This window comes from Sphaeramia orbicularis, chromosome 17 (genome assembly GCF_902148855.1).
Source record: "Sphaeramia orbicularis chromosome 17, fSphaOr1.1, whole genome shotgun sequence".
NCBI lineage: Eukaryota > Metazoa > Chordata > Actinopteri > Kurtiformes > Apogonidae > Sphaeramia > Sphaeramia orbicularis.
The window spans coordinates 6,206,919-6,234,214 of NC_043973.1; the positions used below are offsets into that span (position 1 = coordinate 6,206,919).

The following is a 27,296-nucleotide window of genomic DNA, read 5'->3' on the forward strand; positions in this document are numbered from 1 at the left end:
CATCAGTGACTTGTCAGTTGATATTGTGTTTAATAAACACTGAATTTTTTATGTCCATCTCTGGGTCTTGCAATTGGGTTCAGTTTCATACTCAGACCATTACACATTGCACATTGGGTTGGTCTCTTTGCAAAAGTGGACCAAATACACATTGAGCAATACTCACTGGGTATCTGCACAATTTGAGGATTGGTTTTGAAGGCTTATATAAAGGCCACCATTGTTAGTCCAGTGAACGGCATCATGCCACATCTATCATGTGAACAAAGTCTCTGGGCACTGGGTATGGTGGAGGCCGGTTTGAGCTACAGTGATTTAACCAGGTGTATGGGCTGTTCCCAACCCACAACCAGCCAGCAACCAGGACCGCTACTGTTGTGACTTTGTGTTTGGCAGATGTCATTTTCTTTTGTTAAGTTTTTTGTTTTGAAATTATTCTTGAAACTTTAGATTTTGTTTCTGTATGCCAATATCCTAAAAGAATGATTCATATGAAAAAATTCCAGTTTAGGGTTTCAAAATAAAAATTATGTCAAAAAAATGGTCTCAAAGTGTATATATGATGTAAACAAACATGACTGATAAATATAATAAATGCATAAATTTAATGTTCTAATACATTTTATGTGTATTTATACTGCTGTGATATAAGTCAGTTTTTATTAGAAAAGGAGATGCATATTAAGACATTTTGGCAATCGGAAAATTGGTAATTTCTGTAGAACGACCCATAACTCCAGACAGTGAACAATGGGAAATGTTTAACGATCAATACCTCCAACACAAAATAATTTGTAACTGAATTGTATTTACTATGTAACAATAATAACATAGATTGGATTTTTCTTAAAATGCTTTTAAGAAAACCTCGTTTTACTCAACTAATACCCATGAAGTCAACACTTAACTAGAGACTCTTAAACTCTTACTCGTAAGTTTTTTTTTGTTTTGTTTTTTCATCAGTTTTTTCAAATGTGTTTAAGTGTGACATTAAAAACAGTCTAGAAGGGTAATTACAATAAAAGGGAGATCTATCTATGTACGGCATTGACCATGGGTGGAAAGGAGCAAGAGTCAAATGAGGGTGTGAAATGAAAAGAAGATAAGAGAGAAAGGGAGACAAACTGGCCAGAAATGACCACATGGAGATTGAGTGGACTAAAGGAGGATAGAAGATGAGGTGAGGCAAAACAAAGACAAACTGAACAATGTAATTCAAGATAAATGGATATAACAAGAATGGGTTGAACAAGACACAATGTCACAAAAAGGAGACAGGAAACGGTGCAGGTGACAGGAAATAAATCTACCCTTCCCTCAGGAGGGATAGAAGAATAAAAGGGTGGGGCTCTGTCAGAATGAGACCATCCTTCATTTCTACTGTGGAAGAGCTTTCAGTACGGCATTCACATCTTCTGCAACAGTTGTCAGTGCAAACTCAAACTGATCCTGCAGCAAAAAAGAGAAAGAGACAAAGAGAAGGAAAAGATGAAAATTTCAATTCAATCCACTTTTTTATTTATATAATCCTATATCTCAGATCACATATTTGGCTCAAATGGCTTTATATTCTGTACAACATGTAACACTTTCTGTCCATTGACTCTGAGTTTGAGGACATCAAATCTCCCCCCAAATAAAGGAAAAAATGGCAAAACCTTAAGAAGACCCAGAGTTGGTCATAGCTGCAGTCATGCTGAAGATGACATCACAATCTTTATGCTCCATCAAACTGATGATTAACCATGCTGATGGGTTACCCTACTGTGGAAAAACAATGTGCTGTTGCCAAAACTGAGTCAAGTCAAGAAAAAGGCAACCTGAGTTGAACTGATACTGTAAGTGGAAAAGTGACAAGTGATTAAGATTTGGTTGATCTCAAAAGGCCTTTTCACACCCCAAAGTCTGAACTGAAGTGAACTGAACTGAAGATTGCAAACAAATAATCCAATATTATGTCTCTGTCAATAGAAGTACTTAAATCCTCTCTTAACCCTTAAAGAAAGAACTATTTTTGTAGCAACAGCCACATGATTTTTCTTGCATTTTATTTACTGATCATGGACATGTTCGTAAAAGCTTATGCTGTGAGAATAAAGGCATTTTAATGTTTAAAGAGTGTCTTGGAGTTTTCTTCCTGTTTGTTAACTATTTTATGAATTCCTTTTCCAAAGAGCACTTCAAATTAACTCTTTTTTCGGGTCTTAGATGACTTCCTCCCCATGATTTTTTTAAGCTTAAAATATATTTGAAGATTATATCTGAACATAGAAAAATGAAGGAAAAGTGACATTTTCAGCAAAATATGTGATTAACTTAATGTAAGAACAAGCATCTACAACCACTGTGATTTAAAACAACAGCAACAACACAGGTTTCATTGGTGAATCAGTATTACAGAAGATGATGGAGATCCATGTTCACTACATAGCCTCTAAACATCCAAATCAGTCATATCTGATGATGGTGAAAAGCTGAGAAACTGCATTTTACCTGATTATTGAAAAGCATAGATAGGACTAGTGGAGTGGACATGTGGCATGAACATCACCTTCTACCCTCAAAACCAGAACCTGATGAGAGTAGGATTGCTGACCAGGCTAAGTGAAACACTACCCTGTCAGCAGTTATTTAAAACACATGGTTTAATAAAACTAGGATCAATATTGTGGATGTTTACATGCACAGCCCAGCTTTTCTTTCTAATTATGTTTACAGCTGTTAATTGAAGTTTATGGTACTGTTCTGGAGTTACCCAACATTTGGTTTGACAAGGTAGCTTCAGCTGCCTCTTAGATGCGTTGCTTTTGCCCCACAAATGACATTTTTTAATACTCTCTTTTTATTGAACATTTTTCATTCAACACAGAGAAACAATAACACAGCAACAATGGACCAACTACAGCATGAAAAAAGGGGGGTAAATAGACCATCGTGAGGTGAGACAGTTCACCAACCCAATGATATAACAAATAATTAGAATTCTCATTGGGAGTAGAAAAGGAATGAAAGCAGCAGTTACTGTAAATTCTGATTCCAGTTTTTTCCAGTATCTTTCACATTTTTCAGAAGAATGTCTCAAAGAAAATGTTATACTCTCCATAACGTAAACTTCATGTATTATTTCTGTCCATTCCAAAAGTGTCAGTGGTTCTTCATTCAACCATTTGGTTATAAGTTAAAAGCTACAGCCTTCTTGCCAGCAGCCAGTACTATTTGCAGCAGGTATCTGTCCTGTTTCGCCAGTCCAGTTGGTAAGTTGCCCAGATAGAATACACTGAAACTCTCCTCAAGTTGTAACCCAGTAATCAGTTTAGTTCTCTCCATGAAGTCTGTCCAGTAGGGGGCGATTTTAGGACATTCCCAAAAAATATGGTATGGCCTGCTGGGGTGTACCCACATCCCTCCAACATCTACCATCTCTGGCATTTTTACTTTGAAGTTCTTCGGGTTAGTAAAGAACCTAGAGATATTTTCCAAGTATGCTCTCTCCATAAATCAGAGTTCGAAGTTGCAACGGTTTAACATATGTTCAGCCAATCCTTTTCACTTCAGTTTATACTTAGGTCTTTCTCCCACAAACACTTAATGTACATATTAGACATTTTCTTTCGCAGTTGTAATAGTGATTCCCTTAACATGCCTCAATAAAAATACTACTTAAAGGTGACCTATCCTGGTTTTTGACTATAATATCTCTAAGTGATGTCTAAATTGAAGATATCCAAAGAAGTCTGCTTTCTTGAGTTGTATCTATCTGATATTTGTTGAAATGTGTCTAAACCTTTATCGAATTATATTTTCCAGTATGCAGTAATGCCTATGCTGTTCCTATATTTAAATCAGTTATCCGTCTAAGCTGGGGTAAATTCTGTGTCGTATGTCAGCCCACACAAGATTCTTGCATCTCTTTTGGTGGTTTTATTTTAAATTCTCTAAACCAGATGCTCAGTGGTATCATTAGTAGGATAAATACATTATTCAAAAGCATCTGTAACTGCAGTTTATCACCAACAATTGATGGAAGAGGGATATGGGCTTCAGCCTGATCTATTTCTTTCCACCTGGCATCACAAGTTGGGTCACACCATGCAATGAGAACTCTTAACTGTGCAGCTTTTTAATAATCTTCTAAACATGGAGCAGTCCTTCCCCCTCCACAAATGCCATTTTCTTGTCTTTGAATAAAATTTTAAATAAACACTGACTAATGTTCCGTACTTTCTAAACCTCAAAGACTTTTACGTACAATACTTATTTACTCTCTGTATTTGAGATAGTTCAAATTACTACGGTAGATAAAACACAGTGACCAGTCAGTCACTGGTTTGATGTACATAGTTGACATATAAGCATTTACTTAACAAATGCTGGTAAAAGCATGCACCTTTGTAGAGCAGCGGCAACAAACGAGTGTGTCTACTGGATCAGTTCTAGAGTAAAAGATATAAAAGGGAAGCATACAGCATTTCAAAGCCTTTGAACAATGATGGGGATGTTAATCTGCTGACAGAAAGTAATAGGTGTGTCACTGTTAAAATGAGTGTACAATACGATGTTAAAAAATAATTAAATAAACTGTGACTTTTTTGTTGTTACACTCCATTTTCATGTTATCATTCTTAAGTTGTTTTGTAAATTAGGGAAATTATCATCAGGAAGTTTCTTATCAGTAAGAATGTCCAAACAAAATGTATTTTCTCAATGTGGCACCAATAGGGAGATTTCCACATAAACAGGGTGAATGTCTGTTACCTTGGTCTGGACCATCCCTGGCCTCTGGTCCCTCAGGTGCTCCAGAGTGGCTGCAATATCAATCTCCTTGGCACCTGTCAAACACATATAAATGTTGTTGGATTGTACTGCCAAACACCTGCCAATCTGATGTAAAAAATTTTTGTGTGCACACATACACATCCGTACACACACACACACACACACACACACACAACACACACACACCACACACACACACACACACACACACACACACACACACACACACACACAAACAAACACAGCTGGTAGAATGCACCACAGCTGATGACACAAAGGCTGCATGTGGTTGGATCTACAGACTGACAGGTAAGACACATATTGTGATATATTACAAACAGATTATAATCCTGTTAGAGACAGCACATTCTGATGTAATGACCTGACCACCATAATCAAGTGACCGATAACTGAACACTTTGCTTAGTGTGATGATATTTTCAAACTTTTCACAAGCCACAAAAAATTTCACTTTTAAATTCTACTTCACAAACCTGAACAAAAGAATCTATACCTTCTCACCTCCTAGTAACATATGGCTGCTTAGTCACAGCTTCACATTTGAATACTTATGGTATGCCTTGAACATAATACTTCGATGTGTAGGGTAGTCTGAAATACTACTATGGTTGCAACTTCATTAGGGTTAAACATAGAAATATACTGCCCTCGGTCAGAAGAGGCACAGTGTCAGGTTTAGGAAGGGTTAAAAAGGAAGACAACAAAGAGATAATGCAAAAATGAACACTACAGCATGAACCCATTCCATGAACTTTTATGTTCTATTGTAAATCCCAAACTGTCTCCTATTTTCATTCATTCATTCATTATCTGAACCCGCTTTATCCTCACTAGGGTCACGGGGGTCGCTTGGAGCCTATCCCAGCTACATAGGGGCGAAGGCGGGGTACACCCTGGACAAGTCGCCAGTTCATCGCAGGGCTGACATATAGAGACAAACAATCACTCTCACATTCACACCTATGGGCAATTTAGATTAACCAATTAACCTATCAGTGCAAGTCTTTGGATGGTGGGAGGAAGCCAGATTACCCGGAGAGAACCCACGCAGACACGGGGAGAACATGCAAACTCCACACAGAAAGGTCCCACCCCCTGTCGACTGGTGTTGGAATCGAACCCAGGACCTTCTTGCTGTGAGGCACAAGTGCTAACCACTGCACCACCATGTCGCCCTCGTCTCCTACTTTCCACTTACTTATCAGCTGGCTCAGACAGTCAATTTACAATGTCTTACAACATGGGACTTCTATCTGGTACCCTGTGCATTGAAAAGTAATCCTATAGGAGTACCCTGAGTGCTGGAAACCAGTCCCAATGTATCAATAACCCTAGTCTGAAAGACATCTTCACAATGATGTGGTTGGTTAGGTTTAGGCATAAAAACAAATTGGTTATGGATAGGCAAAAAAGGCATCAAGATCTAAGGTCCTGGCCGAGCATCAGTATGCGTATATGGACTTGAGGACCTCTCGAGGACCAGGGTTGGTGACCCCTGTTTTAGACTATAAAAGAGTTATTTTCAGATCTGATGAAATGATCACTTGAGACACATTGAGACATATTTTTTGTGCTAAAGAAAATCTCTTGATTGATGTGCATGGTCTGAACACAAATAAAGACAGAGAAGACTGAGACAAAACAGGCTAGAGGAACAACAATTCAATTCCAAAAGAACAAGAGGGACAGAGTTTTCTGTCCACCCATTCCTCGCCTCCTTCTAAATTCAAATTCTGAGGAAACAAGTGCAAGAATCCTCCTTACTTTTTTCCTTGTTGTGACACATAATGACACTCTTTTAGTCGTCTAGATGAAGGGGAATGTGAATAGTGGGAGAGCTGCTCATTCACACCATTTTGTCTTTCTCTTTTTTATACTGGATTTGTGAGTTTTTTTTTCCTTTTTATTTCCCATCACAATAGACTCCCTTCAAGCCAGGAAAGCTGCAACACACTACTCACTTTGCTGTAGTTTTTTCTTTCACTGCAGAGGACTTAACAAGCTGAGAGCTATTGTGCAGGTTCTGATAAACCTCAAAATGGACGGTATTTAAAGGGGGGAAAAAAAAAAAACCTTATTTGAGCCTCCCTCATTGCAAAACTCTCCCCTTAAAGGAGATGGTGGAGGCATTAAAAAAGGAGGGGTGTAAAAACCACAGCTTGTTTCAAAGCTTCCCTCCTTTGGAAGTGTTAGGGTGGAGGTTGACGAGTGGGACTGAAGAGGGTGGGGGGTACAGGCAAGGAGGAGAAGGAGAGTGAGATTAAAAAAAAAAAAAAAGTGCTGGGCTCACCAGCTGGACCTGGGGGAAAAAAGGATTGGAGAGATGCTGAAAAGCTCTATGGCACTCGATGGGTTTCATTTGATTCTTAAGATGAAGGGGGGGTTTGCTGTTGGTACGTTAGAAAGACAAGGGAAAATGCAGAGAAAAAGAAAAGAAGAAAAGAAAAAAGCCGGGACAGAGAGTGAGAAAAAAAAAACAAACAAAAAAAACCCCAGAAGCCAAGCAATGCCTCTTCAAGCATGCAAAATAGACATAATTCGCGGACAAATTTACACTACTTTCCTTGGGAGAGGCAGAGTAGGAAAAAGGAGGAGGAGGAAGAGTCTTTGATCAGGATGAGGAAGCTTGCAAACCTGGGGGCCTCTAGCTTCTTAGGAGAGATAAAAAAAAAAAATCCAAAAAAGGTGGGGAGGAGGTCTGAGAACACTGATGTAAAAGATGGAAAAGCAGCAGATTTAGAGGAGAACCTCCAGAGCTGTACTGTTTAGAAATGATATAGGACAAAGAGGGAGGATTCAAAGTGATGCTTTTGGACATAAATTTATTACCAATTTTTTTAGCAGCACTGGTACGGCAGAACTGTAAATGAGGGGTTCCTTGTCTTAAAATGAATTATGTCATCTACAGAAATTGTGTCTATATTGCCAAAGGATTGTATACTGTGTCTGCGATTCACTTTTTGACTCTTTGGCCTCTATAAGGGACTGAAAGATGAAAGAGTCCACCAGCCACAATAGACTTACCTCTATCTAAACTGACTGTAATTTTCAACTGTATTTTCAGGAAAAAAAAAACAAAAAACATCAACATGATTTAAAACTTTATCTAAACTACTGATTGAGCAACTGATAGAGAAATTCTGACAAAAGCCTGAAGTAGCTTGACAGTTTTTGCCTCCTGCGTTATTTCCTTGTTCTTTAAACACCTTTGTCTGACTTGTCCTCTTCATTAATGTCTGATATGTTATCTGTGTTTGTTTCTTGTTTTCATTTGGTGAATGTTGTCTCCCTATTAGTTGATGCTTAAACTTGAATTAGAGCAACTTTTCCACCTCTCCGAGTCTAAAATCATTTTGGTGTAAAAGTACATTTTAATTATAAAAAATGAAAATTTGGCTCCAGAGTTACTTGGGGACCTGATCAATTTTTTTGTGCGGGATTGGTGACAACAATTTACAAATTAAGTTTTGAACACAGTTTTAAAATTAGCCAACATAGAAAAATGGGATATTATTAGGATTTCAGCCTCAAATTATTAAAAAATTCTGAAGTGAAAGTGAGAAACCAATGACATGTAGCGTCTATGTATTGTAACACAGGGAGGTAAGAAAAATGTAAAAAGTTTCCCAGTTTAACAATACATTATTTATTCTTCAACACTAATAATAATTTAGGTAATTTTTGAATATTTTAGTAGTAATATAACAAATAGTTTTATTGACATTACTTTGAGTGATGTATATATAGTATATTCATTTCATGTGATTATACTACAGTAACATCAGTCAAATGCTAGACTTTACAACTTAACATTAGATAAGCTGACATATCAAACAGCATGTAAGTTAGCATTACCATTGTGTCATCACACAAATTAGTTTGGTGAATTTGATAATTCACTGGTTGTACATTATAGTGAGCTATAGCTCCATTTTATAATATATCATTAAATTATGTCTCTACTGGATGATTGTGCTGGAGATTAGAAATAATTAAAAACACACTGAGCCTGACATACTACTGTATTTTTCCACAAATGTTCTTATGTTTGAGGAGGTTTCTGAAACATGTTGACATGCAAAATAGGAAGTGGAAGCAGTTTTTTTTTTTTTTTTTAAACAAATTAAGATGTATTTAGCATTAGAGGTAGGGTGGGAGATCCTGGAAAAATAGTTTGAGCAAACTACAGTTTGAAAATACACAATTCAAAAGTCCAAACCTATTTCTTCAGACTTCCCCCCCAAAGCCACAGCTCCAGAGTAACAAAACATGCAATGCATTGTTCCCGATGGTTTATGAGTGCTGCGCAGCATCAGTTAGCCCATCTGTCGCCGCCGCCCATCCACACTCCTGAATCTTCACAAACTTTAATTTGAGAGGGCAGGACGTTTGTCCCGGCCTATTATATATTATATGTAGAATAAGTCTAATGTGATGGTAGTGACTTTTTTTGTATGAAATGTATAGTGTGGTGGTGCTGAAATGCTGATTTCACTATTATGTTTGTCAGCAGAACAGCCCCAATTCATACGTAGCTGGCTAACATTACATGCCCTAGTGATTAATGTTGGTGACAAAACAGCTTGCCTGCAAACTTTACATCCTAATATAGCTAATATAGCTAGCCAAGCTCTGGCTCTGGCTTCCTTTCCTTCACAAGTGCTTCAAGCCTCTGTGAAAGCATGATTCATGCATGAAGATGGGCACACGTCGGGGGAGGGGGGCAAATGGCAGTTGAGTTTGATAGACATATCACCATTCAGTCATTTCGATGGGCTGGTTTAAATGATTAGATTGTGTTTTTTTCAGTCCTGTCCGTTCTACACGTGTCTAAAATGTCTTATTTTTGTGTTAGAGCATTTAATTAATTGGTTGCAATCGAGGTGTGAAGGGGATTTTCAGCAATATAGTAAAAAATGCTCCAAGAAAACATCTCGTAACCCACATTTAACATCACATGACTGACTGATTCCCATAAAGGTGGTAGATGCTGATGGCTGGTTTGGAAAACAGCAACAGACAGCTCTACTTCTTCACCTCTATTTATAGTCAGGTGAAAGGTTGTCTACATCACTACATTCTGACCACATTCCACAGCCTTATTTATTCATTCCAAATCAGTTTAAGGAGACACACACAATTCACACCTTCTTTTTTGTGAATTTTATGAGATCAAAGAGTGTGTTAAATAAAATTACTCAAGTCTCTGACAAATAATATTGTAGAACATTTGATATAATGTAATTACATCGGTTTAATGTTTCATTTGTTTATAGGAACCGTCACCATCATTCTGTTTGTCCTTTTGGTCACCTCACTGAAGCCACTTTCACAAACTTTCATTTTATTTCACATGTGGGTTAAAAAAAATTTTCAAATGTTGATGCTGGTAACTTGTTTTATTTTTTTCATTGGTTTGCAAATACAATCTGGGCAGAGTTATAAAAGGGTACAGAATATGCCCCCACCCCATCTAGCCCCACCCTGCTCCTCCTGGGTGCTGGCGAGGGGACCTGGGCCCCCGATCACAGTGTGACAGCCTGGGAAAAGGCCTCTGATGCCCAACTGACCCTTTGATCTGGAATTAAAGACCCAGGAGCTCGTTCTGCTACAGCAGCAGCACCATGACACACAAAAAGAGGCACAATGATGTGGAGACAAACTCACACAGATGTCAAAGGTGGAAAAAGCCTCTATGTTCTTTCATTCAGACTTAGAAATTAGAAGACGCACTGCATAAGATCTGATTTAAATTTTAAAGTAAAAAGAGACAAAGATCAGATATAATGATTTACAGAGGAAGAAGAGTTGTTCACCACAATCTGGCTCCATTTTAAAGGATCAGTGGGACAGCTTCTGAATTTGCTCTCAAAAAGTTAGAGTATTCGCTGTTGCAGTCTGTGAAAGTTTCTGTCTGTATTCATTTGAACAAAGCCTCAGACTTCATGGTATTTAACTTGACCTCACTAACACCAATGAGAGAATTCCATGGTTGTATTACTAATGTTATCGATTTTTACTGTTATTTATAATTTATTTTTTAAAAACTGTTATTTATTATCTTCCTGCACCTAACCTTTGCAGTGATAACCTTGATAAATGATAGAGTCAGTGTATTCCTTTACTTTACTATTTAGCTCAAATTTGTTTTGTACTTTGGTGTACCTCAGCACCATGAAAATGACAGCTCTACCTCATTATGTTTTCCAAGGTCTTATATATCCTTCTTAAATAAGGTATGTAAATACACAACATCACAGATCCCACACATAATATTGTACATATATTATATGTCATTGTGGCACACATTGCTGTGGGATTGTATCAATAATCTTATGCAATGTCAAAACATTTTCTGGACATACAACATTGCTAAATTGCTGAAGACCTGACCAAAGGAAGTAACCCCAGATCATAACACTGGCCCCGCAGGCTTGGACTGTAGGCATTAGGCATGATGGGTTATCACGTAATCCGCTTCTCTTCTCACACTGATGCACTCCTCACTCTGGAACAGGGTCAGTCTGGACTCATCAGACCAAATGACCTTTTTCCATTATAACACAGTCGTGCCTTTAAGTTACAATTGCATTAAAATTCTGCACAAACACTGTGTTTAAAGTCTCTCTTTAATTAAGAAACAATCACTGATGATAATATTTCATGAGTAGTAACAAAATGCATGATTCTTTCATTGTTTTTTTCATGATTGGTGGTGTAGATGAGGGATGGCAAAAAGAAAAGAAATACATGTTGCCATGGTAACACTAAAGCAAGACAGGACACAGGAGATGATAAAAAAAAACAGACGCCACCCACCTTTAGCCATCTTGTTGAGGACCATGTCAATAAGGATGTAGGTCCCGGTTCTACCTGCACCATCACTGTGGAGGTGGATGAGATACACAGACAAAGAGAGAGAGAGAGAGAGAGAGAGAGAGAGAGAGAGAAAATAATCTTATAATAATCGTTATAAGACATTTCCTCTACTAATTCCCATTTAACACTTACAGTATCTGCAAAGTCATTTAGGTCACTGCTTTTTCATGGACAACATATTTGTTATCTTATTTTATGGTAAATCTGATCTACTAATAAAACTGAAATACTAATAAAATAAGACTAATAAATTAATAAAATAAAACTCCAGCTTCCTCCCACCATTCAAAGACATGCAGAAATATAATAATTGGTTAAGCAAATTTGCTCATAGGTGTGAATGTGAGAGTGATTGTTTTTTCTGTCTGTAAATGTCACCCCTAGCCAGGGCGTACCCCTCCTTCGCCCATAGGTTGCTGGGATAGGCTCCAGCACCCTGCAACCCTCTCAAGGGTAAGCGGTTCAGAAATGACTGACTGAAGGAATGATGTACTAATAAAAAAACTGAAGAATTTTTATGTTTCTATTATGTTTTGATTACAACTAAGCTTATGCAGCTGGCTTTAGATCAGTTATTTGAATAAATGTTATTGTGGTATTATGATATGATTTTTCAAATTCACCCAATATAATCTATTAATCATCATTGACTTTTTCAGTGGATTTTAATGTTTTGCCAGAAATGGCTCAATATCACCCCCTATATTGTTTGAGAAGTTGTGCACATGTCCCAGGTCCAGACTTATACCTGACAAGGAAGAAGATGTCTAATATGGGGGTCCAATATGAAATATGATCAATATGCACTCCCCCCACCCCCCCCCCCCCAAAAAAAAAAAAAAAAAAAAAAAAAAAAAAAAAAATATATATATATATATATATATATATATATATATATATATATACATATATATATATATATTATATTATATATATATATATATATATATATATATATATATATATATATATATATAGGGTTTTTATTTTTATTGACACATAAAGTAATTGTCATGACCAGATAATTCTTGTTTCTGTCATGTGTTCATTTTTGCCTTGTGATTTCTGCTTTTATTTTGTGAACTGTTTCCTCCTGTTTCTGGTAACTTGCCTTTTCCCTCATGTTTCCTGACAGTCTGACTGTCCTTTGATTTTGACTTTTTTGATTGTCTTTAATTTTTACTAACTTTTTCCTCCATTGGGAGTGGTTTTGTGTTTTTTGCAGTCTTTTGGTTTTTAGTTCTTTTGAGTCTTTATGAGTGATTCTTATTTTTGTACTTTTGAAATAAAGACTGTTAATTTGCATTTGGTCTTGCAGTTGTGCTTTTGGGTTCAATTCCTCATCCAGTCATGACAGTAATACGTTCTACAAAAGATTTTGTTTTAAAATATTCTTTCCTCTTCCTTTAACTTTCTGTTGCTATATTCCACAACCTGGAGTTTTGGTCCACATGGGTCATCAAAGGTCAAAGCAGGGCCACTATATTCTGTCTGGATTGTTCACACTGTAATGAGTCCATCGAGAAAGAAGCCAAACAGTCTTGAATATAACCAGATTGTCTTGTATTAAGAGAAAAAAAAAAGAATAATAAAAATCTGCCAAATGGCCTGAAAACTATAAGAAACATGCCAACATTTGAGTGAGTTAAGCATCTTACAAGCAACAAAAACACAGTTATTAAGATAGAATTGATATTGTTCAATTGTGAAGTCATGCAACATGGTCCCGCTCTTAAATAAGGAAAACAAGTGGCGCCAGACACAACAAACCCTGCCCCTAGAATGTATTGTAACTTGTTTTGGCATTGATCCAGCTGATGACATTATGTCTACGTGTGTGCTGATGTCAGCATATCAATTGCCTGTATATGTGTCAAGTTTGAAGTAAAATGAAACAAAATTTATGTTTTCACAGACATTTCAAATTTCGCCCATTATAAGTAAATGGGGAAAAAAACAAGATTTTAAAAATTCATAAAAATGTGAACTTTGACCTACTGTCCCCAAAATATAATCAGAACTATTCCTGGTCACTGGCGATCTATAAACCCAATTTGGTATGAATTCAACCAATAGTTTTGCTGCTAGAGTGTTAACATCAAACAAACAAACAAACCAAACCAAAAACAATACCCCCCCTGCCTCCCCTTCGTGGGCAGGGAATAAAGTGTGTTCCTCTGTTGGGATATTATCCAAAGCATTGTTTTAATTTGTTACTTTTCTAATTTATTGCATCATCTTTACAAGCCATTACTGAGTAAAACTATGTAAGATTGATTGAATTTATTAATAGCATAATTACCTCCGCCAAGGAGGTTATGTTTTTGCCAGGGTTTGTTTGTTTGTCTGTCTGTCTGTTTGTCTGTCCGTTAGTGTGCAACATAACTCAAAAGTTATGGACAGATTTTGATGAAATTTTCAAGGTTTGTTGGAAATGGGATAAGGAAGAAATGATTAAATTTTGGTGGTGATCGGGGGTGGGGGGGCCCACGGGGGGGCCCATTTCCAACAAACCCTGAAAATTTCATCAAAATCTGTCCATAACTTTTTGAGTTATGTTGCACACTAACGGACAGACAAACAGACAGACAGACAGACAGACAGACAAACAAACAAACAAACCCTGGCAAAAACATAACCTCCTTGGCGTGGGGGGGCCCACGGGGGGGGGGCACTGATCAGCCTTGGCGGAGGTCTGCGCTCTCCGAGTGCTTCTAGTTAAATCTACAATGATCAGGGTTCAATCCACCCAACATATAATTTTTTAATATAAGAATACTTTATTAATCCCAGAACAAAATTACTGTGTTACAGTTGCTCCATTCAAGCACGATAAAAAGCAGCAGGAAAGAAATGATCTATCTATCTATCTATCTATCTATCTATCTATCTATCTATCTATCTATCTATCTATCTATCTATCTATCTATCTATCTATCTATCTATCTATCTATCTATCTATCTATCTACACTATATTGCCAAAAGTATTTGCTCACCCATCCAAATAATCAGAATCAGGTGTTCCAATCACTTCCATGGCACAGGTGTATAAAATCAAGCACCTAGGCATGCAGACTGCTTTTACAAACATTTGTGAAAGAATGGGTCGCTCTCAGGAGCTCAGTGAATTCCAGCATGGAACTGTGATAGGATGCCACCTGTGCAACAAATCCAGTTGTGAAATTTCCTCGCTCCTAAATATTCCACAGTCCACTGTCAGCTGTATTATAAGAAAGTGGAAGTGTTTGGAAATGACAGCAACTCAGCCACGAAGTGGTAGGCCACGTAAACGACGGAGCGGGGTCAACGGATGCTGAAGCGCATAGTGCGAAGAGGTCGCCAACTTTCTGCAGAGTCAGTTGCCTACAGACCTCCAACTTCATGTGGCCTTCAGATAGCTCAAGAACAGTGCGCAGAGAGCTTCATGGAATGGGTTTCCATGGCCTAGCAGCTGCATCCAAGCCATACATCACCAAGTGCAATGCAAAGCGCCAGATGCAGTTGTGTAAAGCACGCCGCCACTGGACTCTAGAGCAGTGGAGGCGCGTTCTCTGGAGTGACGAATCGCGCTTCTCCATCTGGCAATCTGATGGACGGGTCGCCAGGAGAACGATACTTGTCGGACCGCATTGCGCCAAGTGTAAAGTTTTGGGAGGGGGGATTATGGTGTGGGGTTATTTTTCAGGAGCTGGGCTTGGCCCCTTAGTTCCAGTGAAAGGAACGGTGAATGCTTCAGCTTACCAAGACATTTTGGACAATTCCATGCTCCCAACTTTGTGGAACAGTTGGAGCTGGCCCCTTCCTCTTCCAACATGACTGTGCACCAGTGCACAAAGCAAGGTCCATAAAGACATGGATGACAGAGTCTGGTGTGGATGAACTTGACTGGCCTGCACAGAGTCCTGACCTCAACCACATAGAACACCTTTGGGATGAATTAGAGCCAAGAGTCAAGGCAGGTGAGCAAATACTTTTGGCAATGTAGTGTATCTATGAAGTCTGAATATACTGAATCAAGTGTGAATATAATGAATAAAGTCTGAAATAAAGTATATATATACTGCATTGGCACTTTATTCACCTGCTGATTGCACTGATAAGCGCTTGCACTATCTGCACAGAACTATAACCAGTACCATTATAGTCTCACTCAACCTACTGGTTTTGTCCTCACTGTATACAGCATATTTTGAACTTTAGCTTACTTAATAATAATAATGGATTGGATTTTATATAGCGCTTTTCTAGACACCCAGAGCGCTTTACATTATTGATCCATTATTCATTCGCTGTCACATTCTCCCTCTGATGTGGTAACTACATCTGTAGCCACAGCTGCCCTGGGGCAGACTGACAGAAGCGTGGCTGCCGATTCGCGCCTACGGCCCCTCTGACCACCACCAAACATTCATACACCAGTGTGAATGGCACTGGAGGCAAGGAGGGTGAAGTGTCTTGCCCAAGGACACAACAGCACATGGACAGAGCGGGATTTGAACTGCCAACCCTTCAGTTATTGGACAACCTGCTCTACCACCTGAGCCATGGCCGCCCCTTACTTGATTATTCTCCTACTCCTTTATTTATTTTATTTTATTGTATTTTATTTAATTTTATTTTTTTACTGCATACTTCTTACTCCATGTTCTATGTATGCACCAAACCACTGAAGCAAATTCCTAATGTGAACATATAAACACAATTCTGATTCTGATGAATTTCCCCTTAGGGAATAATAAGGTTTATCTTTACTTGTTAATAGGCCTGTGATAAGCTGGCAACATGGCTTCTTTCTTTTGCCAGTGATAAATTCTTCTATTTTATCACTGGCAAAGGCATAAATGACACCTTTTTATTACATTTAGTTGCATTTTATTTTAAAAAATACAGCTTTGAGTTTTCAGTAGGAAACTGAGTAGTGACAGTTGTAACACATTTATTAAAATCAATCAAATTTTATTTATATAGTGCCAAATCATAACTAAAGTTATCTCATGACACTTACATATCAAGCCTGTCAAACCAGACTCTCAAGCCAAAACAAAACATTTTTAATAGAATTCCACCCACAGAATCTTAAAGCAGAACTGTGTAAGATTGTTACCTTAATTAAACAGCTTTAAAGTAATTGTATTGGTAAATGGCTTGTTAGGGGCAGAATGGAAACTCTCCCCCTTCCCACTAGGGTCTCTAGAGCTGAATATGCCATTTGCAATTTCTCTGCACAGTCCCGGTGGCCTAGATCTCGTCTCTCATGAGAAACGTCACGGTTATGGTACTAACGACACAGACACATCCCCAGCCAGGTACCGCCAGCCAGGCCCTCATTTCACAGGCATTTACCATAGCAGAGCTGGCAAAGAAAAGGAAAAGGTGGCCGTTGTCAGAGGATGCTAAGAATAAGAAAAGAGTGTGTGACCAACGAGGAACAAGACAAGAGTCTGCGTGGGTCGAGGTTTGCAGAATGGTGAAAGCTGAAAGAAAAAGAAGCATGCAAAACAGATGCAGACTTGGCATCAGAGGTCGCGTTAACCGAAAATATCGTCATTGATGGATTTTTTTTAAAATGATGGAAAATTCTGAAGGCCGTCTGTCATTTTGACAGATTAAAATACTGAGGGTAATCTACTGTTAACCTTTCCTGCTCAGCTCGTCCGACTGTAGTCCAGCGAGGCACAGGGGAGATTTCCTCCAGGGCCAATGTTGGGGTTAACTCCCTTGCCAGTAGTGGAAGACAGCAGCTTTACTTTATGCACAGTATATCAATGTTAGAACACTTTTTTCCTTCTGTCATTTTTACACACTCATATTCAAAACTGCCGCTCCCTCACCTTGCTCGACCACTCACACCATGCGCACACGCACATACCACACACTGCTCTCACACTTAAAGGAACACACACACACCCCAATCTCATAACACTACCAAAGAAAGTTTTCACACAACACTGTGAACAGAACCTGCTCGCAGAATTGCTGGTCTGTCTGTCTGTGAACAAGTCATCAAACAGTCCAGAACAGCCTCCACCTGTATAGAACCAACAGCACCACTGTTCACAACTACACTGAATACAACAGCAGTACTTCAGTCCAATGACTCACCATTAGTCCACCTGTAGTAGACCACCTGTCCAGTTAGTCCACCTGTAGTAGACCCCCTGGCCAGTTGATGGTGAGTGTGAATATTAGTCAGTCAGTGTCCAGTCTTGTGTCGTTGTTTTGCTGACTTTAGCCAAATTAGATGCTACTTCACTAGCGCAAAATGTGAAGACAGCTAAGTCTCCTTATTTTAGAAAGCCTAGTAAATATGATGGCATTGATAAAACACGGTGAAACTGATGCGGTGAAGGATGACAGACAAGCAAGGAACACGCCAGTGGCATTTGGTGTGCTATATGTACGCATTTTCTACCTTTCATGTGTTATTAGATGGCATGTCAATTTGTGCGTAGATCTCTGGTTCACATAACCCGAACTCTAACCCTCAGTGCATAACACACCAATTAAAAGTGGCATATATAATTATGCGAGTCGGGATATCACGTTGGTTTTCAGCCAGCAGCAGCTACAGTTGCTGCATCATTGAGATGTTTTTGAACATTAAATACTACTAAATATATCTCTTATCATTAAAAAATAAAAATTGAAATGACGGATAATAATATGTTATGACGGAATTTTTACGACCCTGTCTGTCAAATGACGGACAATAAAAATGTCTAGCTCAACCCTCTGCTTGGCATTGTTGCTGTTTCACTTGTAAGTATTGCTGAGCTAAATTCTTTATACTGTATTTCAGTGTATTTTTGAGCACTTTTGATGATGACAAATATCTGTCATAATCCGTGCGTTTACATGACAACTTTGTATTCCTGGTTTAATCTGAATATAAACGTTAGATCCTATTAAGATGACCATGTAAACACATCAGTCCAGTTTGAAAAAGAATAGTTCGGAATAAATTTAAACCCGAATAAAGTCACTGGTTTAATCCCCTTTTAATTCTGAACTAATTATTCCTCGGACATGTAAACCTTTTATTCCGTTTGGACTTTATTCCTGCCATCTGCGCATGCTCGTTGTCTTGACCTGTCGTGATGACGCACACATTCTGCGCTGGCGGAAAGAATATGCAATGCAGTATAGTCTTACCAAACCACTTCAGTGAGCTATTCTGATGGGATCTACCAGCCTCTAAAACCCTGAAGGAAGAGTTCATCACCTGTTTTTTTTATTAATTCATCATGCACTAATGAGTTTGATAAGTGGGCAAATCAGTTTGCACTGCAGTGCACCGACTGCCTTGTTCTCGCAGCCCTTCCATTAGCTTAGCTTAGCATAATCACGTCATTCCTATGGTCAGACGTAGCCAGGCTTTCATGGGTGATCCGTAGTATTTTATGAGTGATTTTGTGAAATTCAGTTCTCTCTAATCATTACTTTAGTCCGGTGGGGTCAATATGATCACACATTGAGGCTCAAATCATGGCGATGTGACTTACTGCAGTAATAAAATCTTGGGAAATAAAAACTAATGCAGAGCTAAAACAGTAAAGTGAAGCTAGTTTAGCGCATGCATCCCTTCCAACAAAAAGATTTTCCAACTTTCATCAACACAACAGTCCAAGATTGTAGTAAGTCGCAGATCTAAAGAAATAATTAGGGAGAATCAGATTTCACAAAATCGCTTACAAGGCAATAAATCACCTTAAAAAAACTGGCTATGTGTGACCATGGAAATGCAGTGACTATGCTAAGTTAAGCTAACAGAAAGGCTGCGAGAACAAGGGCAACGTGAGCACTGCAGCGCAAAACCCTTTTGCTCATTTATCTACCTCATTAATACCTCATGTAAACCTTTATTCGGGTTTAACATTTCCATGTAAACAGAAGAGAAAATCTTTAGTTCCGAATTAATTTCTTCTGGAAAAATAAATCGGATTTAAAACACATCATGTAACTGTACCCATTGTCAAGTATCTGCAATTGGTGACAGGTTGGAGCTGGTGATGTTTGTTAGCCTGTAGCTCTTAAGCTGTGTGGCTAATGTTAACAGCGCGGTCCTAGTGGCTGCAGATGGAGCCCCAAACCAGTGGTCTCTGCACGTGCAACTGGCTTCTCAATGTGACTTGTCCACCTGGATAGCCAGGTGTCCGCATTTTCACCGGCATGACAGTTACCAATAACAACTTACTCCAGATAGTTAAATAACATTAGGAAATTACTATTATGATTTTAATTATTATCTGATGATGCCAAAAAGTGATAAATTAATCAGATAATGTATGTGGTAAATTCTACAGTGCTGAACAGTAAGTAAAAAAAAAAAAAAAAAAAGAATTTTAATTACGTTGTGAATACACAAAAAACAATCAGTCAATAAATTAGAAAGGATCAACTCATTCTGGGCAGATGCGTAAAGAGAAAAAAAACAATGGGACTGGATAAGGAGAGAGAATATTTGGGTTTGGAAATTTATTTCAAGTGTTGAAATTTGATGTCTGCAGCTGTACCAGACTATTTCACGAGCTGCTGTGTAATCCATCAGACTTCAGTGTGCATGTGAGTGTGTGTGTGTGTGTGTGTGTGTGTGTGTGTGTGTGTCCATATGTTCTGAATATTTAATTTTCAAACAGAGCCTTGGCTATTTTCAAAACCCACACACACATACAGTATATATGAGCAAACTTGCTCACAATAATTGAGCAGAAAAACACTGCAGTATGAATGTGTGTTGTGTGTATTCTGCTCAGACACAGTTGTGTGTGTGTTGCACAGGTTATTATGGCATGATTAGATCTGTCATATGCGCACCTTGCCAGCATCATTACAAGGCGATCAAAGATCTGTGATGTGTCTGTGAGTGTGTGTCAGAAGAAGCCTGAGGGCTGTGAGTAAACATGTCACGATGTCTGCTGCCTTCACTCACTCTGTTTCAAATGGGAGATGGAAAGATGGTCAGACATGAGGAAGAGATGTGATAAAAAGACACACAGAGAAAGCAAATTGAACACTGTGTGATAATTAGATTTCTGCATCTGCTGTTCTCTCACTTAACTTCCTGATTGCTTCACTCTGTTATATCTTTTAGTGATAAATAGCTTGTGAGCAGTTGGGTCTGATAGACCCGAGTGAAAGCTGAGGGAGAAACTTGGCAGGCCTTTTAATTAGTTCATCTCTGCACGTGATTGTGTAGTTTATTTAAAGCATGGGGTCAGCCTGGTTTGAGGGCAAGAATGCTGATATGTACCACAGCAGTCAGAAGGGCTGTGAGGCGTGTCCACAAAATCTTCAGAGTGGAATAAATGCCAAATCACAACACCACGGCGCAGTGTCAGTGGACAGCACTAAATCCTCTTACAATGAGAGACTTTCTCTGTCATGAACTGTGTTTTGTGTTTTTCACAACACCGTATATAACATAAATCAAAAACTACACTGGTCCAAGGGACATATTTTGTCTAAGAAGACACTGTCGAAGCCAAACTAAAGAAAAATATGTTATTAGTTATCAGTTACATCAGTTATTACTAGTTATTAGTTATTCAAAATTAATGTCCAGCTATATTATGTACTGGCCAAAATATAGGCAGCATGAGTATGAATTTTGAATTAGATAGCACTTGAAAATGATCACAGGTATGAAAGAAACTCTTATACATTGTTGAGTTTGGTAAAAAACAGTTTAGTCTCAGTCAGGGAGTCAGTCATTGTAGAAATGATAGGATGTTATGGTTTTAAGATTTTGAAAGTCCTGCACAAGGAATGGCAGATCAAGACCTATGTATTTCAAAATATGTATCACAAAAAGATTGAAAAAGATTTTTTTTAATTAACTCGAATGCATCATCTGTAGCATGCAGAGTTCACAAGGAAAGAAAGCAGGACAGAAACTCAGAGACTCAGAGTGGAGTAAGCAGCTCACTGAGGACTGATGGTTTTTCAACCATCAGTCCATCAGTCCTCAGTGTCTTGTATTCTGAAAACATAACTGCAGAATGCAGCTAATTGACTAGGAATATTCATAACATTTAAGTGGTTTTGATCGGTAGAGAAAACATCTCACAACATTTTGCATAATCACTAATTATCAGCTGATGGATGACAAACTTATGCCCATTAGAAATTTTAGATTAAATGTGGATTTTTGGTTAATAAATGTTTCCAAAACTTCATCTATTTTTTGGTTTAGTAGTAAGTAGTAGGTATGAATAATGAATTGTGCAGTAAGAGAGAAGAGTAGAATAAACTGGAGTCATATATTGTGGTACTCTTTCATGTTGTGTGATGTTGTTATTGATTGGGTTGAGGTACAAATTCACTCTCTGATGGTCAATGGCAAGAACCAAACACAGCAAAAAAAACAAAAAAAAAAAAAAAAAAAAAAAAGAGGAAAATAGAAAAACTGTAATGATTGCAAATGATCATGACTGTATGATTCAATATGTCATTTTTGGGGGGCATGTTACATACTCTGCAATTAAATTTGAAGATCTGACACACAATAGAAATCACTCAAAAACTGTGGTGTTCTCATTCTTTTGAATCACCGAACACTACTAGATTAACATGGTGATAGCAGTGAAAGTAAAATAATAAGTGGTAATTATTATATAACCCCATGTACTTACCAAAAGCAATAACCAGGTAATTAATCTAAAAATTCAATTACTGGGTAATTTTGACTTACATATTCATTTTATAGCTGCTCAGAGAACATGATGACTTATAAGTAACATTTTATGACGGAATATCACTTTTTTATATCTACAGATCTGACGCATTGAAAAAAAGACTGAACTTGCTCATCCTTCACAGAAACATCAAAAATATGTCCAGTCTCTCTTATACTATATGACAGTGGGGTAACAGGACAAAGAAGCAGGACCTGATTGGTAAAGAACTGAAAGGATCCTGCGTTGATGGCTGAGTGCTTCTACAATATTTATTTGATTTAATCTAATACTAAAATGAAATTGAATAGATTAATGCAGCATTGTCATGACTTCATGATTATTCCATAGAAACTAATATTGGTGGGAAAATGTAAATGAATATAAACAAAGATATTATTTCAGTTTTCTGATACTATGATCACCAATTTTGACTTCCAGGTGTTTCCGTGTAATATTGCCAGGTTATTATGTGTTAAGTGCTTTGGTAAATACAAATAATTACCTCTTTATTATTATACCATTACCTGACAATATCATGTTATTACTATACTATATATTAAAGTGCTGCCTTTTTACTCTGTCAAAAAAACTCACCTGAAATAAAAGTTTTTCAATTAGTGCTTTATTACACTTACCTGCAGTGGACTATGATCGGACAGGAACGTCCCCGGTAGCACTTGTTAACTTTTCTGCAAAAAAGAAGAAGAAGAAAGAAAGAAGAAAGAAAAGAAAGAAAAGAAGAAGACAAGAAGAAAGAGAGAAAGAGTTCAGTGTTTACGTCACAAGTACAAGACCATATACACAGTCAGTACTTCATGTACCTGGGTTTTCAAATACAACCACAGGGTGGGGCACTTGTTAACTCCACTTTTAATGAGGAAAAAAGGGCACTGAAATATTTGCTGTGATTTTTCATGATAGAAATATGTGATGAGTGAACAACTTGGTAATCATAAAATCTATATACATCTATAAATACATTCCATATAGTACTTCACTTTGCCAAAAATACCGCTTGTGAAACCTTTTATTCAAAGTGTATAGTTTGTTTATGACTGAACATTCAGAATTCACAGCGGTACTGAGTCCTGGTACTAAATGGGCCCTGGGGTCAATAATTAAAGACTGGAGTACTGATAAACTGAGATGTTTTCGGTTTTTCCTGATGGTAATGGATAAAGAAAAATAGAAAGATAGATATCCTATGTATAACAGCAACATAAAAGTTGTTTTGCATTTTGTTCTCAACAGCACTGTTTCTGACTAAGACATTGATCTGTGATGTATTTTAGTGATTTTCAGTCCAGATGACAAAACCAGGAGTCTGGTCAAACACAACACGAACACACAGATATCCTAGCAACAGCAGCTGGTGTTCACTGAGAACTAAATGAGAAAGTGGTCATTTCACTGGGTGACACACGTGTAACAAGTCTTTTACATATGTGGGGAAGGTACCACACCTCACCTCACATTATACTTGAGGTGAAAAAAAGAGGATTTTCTTTTGCAGTAACTATTTTTTTAATATATAAAATTTGTTTCACACAATCATCAGAACAAAATCAGAGTGTAGACATAATAACATCTTTGAAACAATCCTGTTGCACTTTCTTACTAACTACATATTAATTATATTGACTATGTGACAAATAAGAAAATAAAGCAAATAATTATGTTCAAAATTTAGACCATAACCCTAACCTAAAAAAAGAACAGATAAAAAATACTGTTGAAGTACTGGATGATCAGTATAGATAACAGCCCTGTCAACCTTTCTGGAAGAAAACAAGTGTCAGACTTGGCATCCAACTGTTAATTCATCATGGATGGTGCAATGGCTACTGACTACATTCAGAGCAGGTGTACTGTTATCCAAGCAGTTAGTGACAATGACAATTCCCATGTCCACTGGTTTGTTAGAATGTTCTGAAATTATTTCTGAAATGTTGCAAAATAGCATTTTATACAAACTTAGGAATAAATTTAGGCTTTAAGTTATTTGACAGGATTCCTGTGGTGGAAAATTTACTTCTTTACTGCTGTCATGGCATGGTTCATCTTCTTTACTGCTGTCATGACATGGTTCATTATTCATGCCATATGTTCTTTGTGTGTGACATTTACAATTGCATACACCCTGACCCGGGAAGGGAGTTCTTCCCTTGATTTAAAACCCAAACACCTAAATGTCTGGATGTGTAGATAAGATGACGGCGCCTACGCTCTAGATAGGATCCAGGCAAGGTTAGGGTGAAGAGGTCACAGTGACCCCCTTCATGGAACAGAGGGAGTCATATGTAGTGGTATGATGTACGTATAGGGTGATGTAAGAGCTAGAAGGGGATGGACCGGGTTCTATATAATCTTTAGTTTTCCCATGTTTAATCAGACTCACTAACAGAGTTTCTCTGAGTGACTTCTCAAATAAATGATCATTTATTTCAACTCTAACTTTCTCTCCTTTGAGTGAGTGGTCCGTTGAACATTCCACAACATTCCTGGTTTGCAGTGTGATATGGCATTTAGTGGTGACATTGCAGATTCCAACTAACTGAAGACCCCTCACTCATCCTCATCTACAGTGGCTGTGAAAACCTTAAAACTAAATGACTCAATGTGGGATGCAACATGTAAGATAGAAACAAGAAAAAAAAACATGTTTTGAGCTACAGTAAAACATGGCCGACTCCATGGAAGAGGACCACTTTTATTTCAGGTGATTATATACTAATTCACACCTTTAAGGACTATTAAGGATGAATGTTCTTGTGATATTACTGCCTTATGTGGCCTGCACTAAGCAAAGCATATTTCATCATAACAACACACAAATGCATTGAAATTACAAAAAAAGAGCTAATGTGCTACTAATCTATACTAAGACGTTAACGGTCACTTTGTACTACCATATGTTAAGTGAACATTTGCACATTCTCTTAGTTGCCAAACTTTTATAATATATGACAACACTGTGACAAGCTGAAATAACATTACAGCTGAAGCTCTTACCTACAACATGTTACAACACTTAGGAACCATCAGCAGAAAACTGTGGCACACACTGGTGATCAAAATCGTACATATAGCAAGCTACTACCACTAGCTTTTGATGGAACCCCTAACATGACTGATGCATGGCTTAAGGGACAGATTTCCGTCCTGCATGCTACTACTTTTATCTATACATAAAAGAATTTGATGTACCGCATGAAAACAGCATATCCATTTAAAAAAAAAAAAAAATGCAGTTAAAATTTCACACCTTGTCCATCAGAATGCAAAGCAGACTAACAGATCTGCACAAAGATGGAGCACACATCTGAGTAAGAGAGAGCCGTGAGGTTGATCGAAGCTGGCTATCATCTCTGATTCTATTTCATGGTGAGATCTTTAATAACAATATTCAGCAGGACTACTATATGTGAAGGCACAGAGCCTGTTGTGTGATCCATAAGCATCACGTGTCAAGGATAGAAATCTCAGACCTGCAGTGACAGTGCTTGAAATGTCTTTTCCTGAGCTACAGATTTCTGTGCATTGTTCATATTTGAAGTGAATGTAAGGACCTTTGGACCTAAAGGCTAGTAACATCTTCCATAAACAGCCCTTTTGACATGTCAAAGACTTTCTGTTTTAAGCCCTATAAAATATTCAGCTCAACAAACATGGTCTTTTTTTTTTCTTATAAGCACATTTTTTGCGTTGTAAAATACTTAAACATAATGGTCATAACATAATTTCAGTGTGGACTTTCTGGAGAATTTTTATAGGGATGCCAATGACAAAAATATTAGCTTTTGGTCTGATACATATTTTTCTTTTCATTACATCTCTGTAAGAATATCAATCATCTAGTCAATTGGAATAATGAACTTTCTTATGATTTACATCATAGGGAAAATGTAAGTGGCAACACATTACAGTTAGGCTACAAAAGTATTAAAAATTAACAAATGCATCTAGTAATCATTTACCAACAGTATTCATGCTAAATGTTATATAAGATGTTTACCCTTATTTACATTAATTAAGATAAATCAATACAGTAAAAAGAATGAAGGAACAGTTAACTGATACTCAGGTTAGTCATTAATCCGTACATTGTATAATAGCTTAAAGCTACATTACTTGACTTACAATTATATGTTAGACGATGCTATTACTATACAACTAATGCTAATTAATCTATCCTTGCAGTAAGAGAATGATGTCTGCTCTTAAAAAAGATAAACTGCAGCACATGGGAGTTGGTGGTTAGTTGGCAGGTTAGGTCACACTCAATCCAAAATCCCTTGGTTCCTGGAATAAAATCACTGTTTTGCCAGAGACTTTTGGTGGCTTTTATAGAATATGACCTTAGATCTGACACGTCTTTGTGTCTTTAAATGGGGGGTGTGTTGAGGTGGGAAAAATGCAGCCTCTCCAGTGTCAAAGTCCAACTTTAGTCCTTTTTCTCCCATTCATACAAGTAACCATCTATACTAGGTACTAATTACACTAATTGAGATCAAGTAGAACCACCCACTGATGGTTGTGTAAATTATGACACCATGTTATCACTGAGTTACCATCTCTGATCACTCTCGTAAAACATGCCTGAACACAAAACTGATTTTAAAAAAATGAGCAAAGACCAACTATTGTGTCAAACATAGTTCAAATATAACGCTATTCCTAAAATAAGATGTCATAGTTTCAAGGAATTTATGAACAATTTCAGTTTTCTTGAGAAAATGTAGTTTGTTTGGTTAAAACATCTGCCCTTCATATAATTAAAAATATGTGTGGATTCATATTTTATATTATTATACTATATTATAATATTTATTACTTATTATTATGGATTAGATTTCTATAGCGCTTTTTTGGCCACACAAAGCGCTTTTACAATATTGACCCATTATTCATTCACTCTCACATTCTCCTTCTGGTGGTGGTAA

At 37.5% G+C, this 27,296-nt stretch overlaps 1 protein-coding gene across 1 annotated transcript in view; it reads right to left on the bottom strand.

Annotated features, from left to right (window-relative positions):
* Positions 1–670: 670 nt before the first annotated feature.
* LOC115436682 (receptor-type tyrosine-protein phosphatase N2-like) overlaps positions 671–27,296 on the bottom strand; it is a 474,948-nt gene continuing 448,322 nt past the window's right edge. Inside the window, 4 exon segments of the mRNA XM_030159587.1 lie at positions 671–1,449; positions 4,756–4,829; positions 11,617–11,681; positions 22,989–23,042. Of these exon segments, the coding sequence (XP_030015447.1) occupies positions 1,378–1,449; positions 4,756–4,829; positions 11,617–11,681; positions 22,989–23,042 (265 nt within the window). The 3' untranslated portion in view covers positions 671–1,377.